Source organism: Nematolebias whitei, unplaced genomic scaffold (genome assembly GCF_014905685.2).
Source record: "Nematolebias whitei isolate Nwh7 unplaced genomic scaffold, NemWhi1 Nwh_scaf_6650, whole genome shotgun sequence".
Taxonomy (NCBI): Eukaryota; Metazoa; Chordata; class Actinopteri; order Cyprinodontiformes; family Rivulidae; genus Nematolebias; species Nematolebias whitei.
The window spans coordinates 1-3,427 of record NW_023625195.1 but is presented as its reverse complement, the minus strand read 5'-3'; the positions used below and the strand labels follow the sequence as shown (position 1 = coordinate 3,427).

At 46.6% G+C, this 3,427-nt stretch overlaps 1 protein-coding gene across 1 annotated transcript; it reads right to left on the bottom strand.

The window, feature by feature from the left end:
• Nucleotides 1-566: 566 nt before the first annotated feature.
• On the bottom strand, nt 567-2,606 carry LOC119429746 (H-2 class II histocompatibility antigen, E-S beta chain-like; the record flags this gene model as incomplete). Its single annotated transcript, XM_037697313.1, has 4 exons — nt 567-592; nt 1,811-1,924; nt 2,141-2,208; nt 2,393-2,606. Coding segments are annotated over 4 exons (422 nt in total), but the record flags the coding sequence as incomplete, so codon positions are not given.
• Between the last annotated feature and the right edge of the window lie 821 nt (nt 2,607-3,427).

The window sequence follows — 3,427 nt, the reverse complement described above, 5'->3', positions numbered from 1 at the left end:
CAGGTGAGAGCAGGTGTGAGCAGGTGAGAGCAGGTGTGAGCAGGTGAAAGCAGGTGTGAGCAAGTGAGAGCAGGTGAGAGCAGGTGTGAGCAGGTGTGAGCAGGTGTGAGCAGGTGTGAACAGGTGAGAGCAGGTGTGAGCAACGACAGTCCCCCTGAGGATCCATCAACAAACACAACAGTTCTCTGAGTTTATTCAGGTTGAAAAACTTCCATTAATAAAAAGATGAGAGAGTGAAGCTCAGATGATTCATAAAACTGATTACAGGAGATCAAACAGCAGAGAAGACAGGAAGTGACTGATTCACACAGGAAGTGATTCAGTTCATACAGAGAAGCAGCAGGTCCACCAGAGTCCACATCTGAACCTGATCCAGAACTTCTCAGGAGTCATCAAACCCCCAACACCACAGGGAGTCAGTCTCTGAGGGTTCTGGATCAGGTTCAGACCTGCTGAGAGTCAGAGTGCTGGTTCAGATTCAGAGCAGTCCAGTCCAGAACTGGTCCTCAGGAAACAGGAAGCATTGTGTTACACCAGAACCAAGACCAGAACCTCCTGGATCCGTTTCAGTTTGTGGGAACAAGAATACGTCCTGGAAAACAAAAAGAACCAGTCAGTAAATGCAAAAATAAAAAAAGTAACTGATACTGGTCTGAAATTGCTTAAACTGGTTCAAACTGGTCTGAACTCATTAAAACTGGTCTGAACTGGTTACGGAAACTGGTCTGAACTGGTTTAAACTGGTTCAAACTTGTCTGAATCAATAAAACTGGTATGAACTGGTCAAGCTAGTAAAAACTGGTCTGATGTGGTTAACTGGTTTGAATTGATTAAACTGGTCTGAAGCCCATCTTTCAGACAACTGTATGAACATAATCATGCATTTCGGTACAATGATAATGAAGCTTATTCTGATTGAACTGTTTTAAACTGGGTTGAACTGGTTTAGGTCTGAACTGGGTGCAATTGGTTTGAACATATTCAAACTGAACTGGTTCAAACTGGTTCAAACTAGCTGGAACTGGTTCAAACTGGTCTCAAACATCAACATTTAGTAAGTCAGTACTTTTTCTAATTTCAAGAGACGAGGACACACTGGACAAATATTGTGACGTGTCCAAAATAACAGCTGGTTGGTTTTCAAGAGCAGAACCTGGTCCAGACTGGTCCAGACTGGTCCAGACTGGTCCACATCGAGGCAGTTTGAGACTAATGTCGCTTCTGAAACTCAAGTCCTGTTAAACTTCTGACTCTCAGTTAGTTTCCCTGCAGTGATCCAGTTTTTCCTGTGGAACAGATCAGACACAATTCAAATCTGATCTTCTCGTCATGGAGACAATCTGTTCTGATTTCTTTCTTTAGATCCATAAAACCTCCAAAGATAAAACAGACTGAAACCAGGACTTTATCTCCAGCAGCTGCTTCTCAAAGAGCTGGAATCATCCTGTCAATAATCAGGTCTTTAAAGGGTTCTCCAGAGACTTCCAGGTCCTGTTCAGCAACTGAAAACTGTTTCACACCTGGAACTACTTCAGTTTTACCAAGTTCATGAATATTTCGTCCACGCACTGAATATCCTGCGGTCGTCAAACCTTCCAGGACCAAAACTAAAGTCTGGCAGCTCTGGAAGAAAACTGAACGACACCAGAGGTGAAACTTCTGCACCGACCTGCTTGTCTATGAACGTTGTGCCTGAGCCAATGACATCAACGCTAAACTGAATCTAGACTGGTCTAGATCTGGTTCATGCTGGTCTAAACCAGTTTAGGATGAGTTCTAACTGGCTTCAGGGTTTGGGTTTGGGTCTGACCTCGAGCTTTCCTCTTGTAGTAGATGAGTCCAGCCAGAGACAAAACCAGACCCAGGATCAGACCTGAGGCTCCGATGGCGATCTTTTTTCTCTCTGGCTCAAACATGGACGTGTCTGAGGACAGACAGGTGAGAGTCAGACAGGTAAGAGACAGACAGGTGAGAGGACAGACAGGTGAGAGTCAGACAGGTAAGAGACAGACAGGTAAGAGACAGAAAGGTGAGAGGACAGACAGACAGACAGGTGAGAGTCAGACAGGTAAGAGACAGACAGGGGTAGAAAAAGGCAGGGGAGAGGACAGACAGACAGGTGAGAGTGAGACAGATTTACCCCAGTCTTTGATCAGAGGTTCACTCAGGCTCACGTGTTCCACCATACATGAGATCTTCTCTCCAGACCTGCAGGAACACAAACCAGCACCACTGAGTTACTGTAAACTGAACCAGAACCTCAGGTGAACTGGGTCCAGGTCTAAAACTGGTTTAGATTCCAACACAAACCACCATCAGTCAGAATCTCACAGATTACAGAGTCCCGAGTCAGACCTGACCCTTTTGGACCTGAACCAGGACCTGTCCTCACCTGGGCGTGTACTCCAGGTCAGACTGGACCTGGTAGTACCAGTCTCCATCCTGCATCTCGTCAGTGGTGGTGACATCAGAGGAGACTTCCTGTCCGTCTCTGAGCCAGCTCACTCTGATGGTCTTAGGGTAGAAGTCAAAGACTCTGCAGACCAGCACGGAGGGCTGATGAGAAGAAGACGGCTCCGTGGAGTGAAGTTTCACCGTCGGGGGGACTGGAACACAAAAGTCTGGATTTAACCAAGAAGAGGACCACGTGGAGGAAGCGCTGACTTTATTAGGAACGATGACATCATCACATCCTGTTTGTAACAGAAAGTCAGAGTTAGTCTTGAAGGTTAAGCTGCAGGGGTGAGTTCAGGGGAGGACACCTGTCTCCACCACAGACCTGCTCTGATGGTTGACAGCTGATGGAGCTCTGAGACGTTGCTCCAACTTCTAATTGATGTTACAGCTCAAATACATCACGTGGATCACTCTCAGCTACAAACAGACCGAGGACTGCAGCTGCTGCTACAAACGTCAGAGCACCGTGACAACGTTCAGTCTTTTCAGTCAGTCATGAAGGAAACTCAAACATCTCATCACACTCCAGACTTTATTTATTTAAGAAGATTATAACTGACAGAGAATGAAGAACTAAAAGAGAACTTGACACTCCTGCTGTCCCATGATCAGCTGATGAACTCCTGGACAGGAACTGTCTCGGTCCTCAAGTCCAGACACTCCTGAACCAGAGACATCATCAGAAGCTAACAGTACCGTCTCTCAGAGGTCCAACGTCCTCTTGTCACATGAAAGATTTATAAATCAGGTCCCAGAGTCTGGAGGACGAGTGGAGAGGTCCAGAATCCACAAAGTCCAGAGAGAAGTTTCCACAGTCCACGATGGTTTGGGTCCATGTCCTCTGCTGGTGCTGGTCCACTGGGTTCTCTGAAGTCCACAGTCCACATCTAGCAGGACACTGTCCATCAGGACTTGACTCGGGCCCACACTGACAAAGGTACCAGCAGCTGGTTCTGGAAGATTCTGTTTG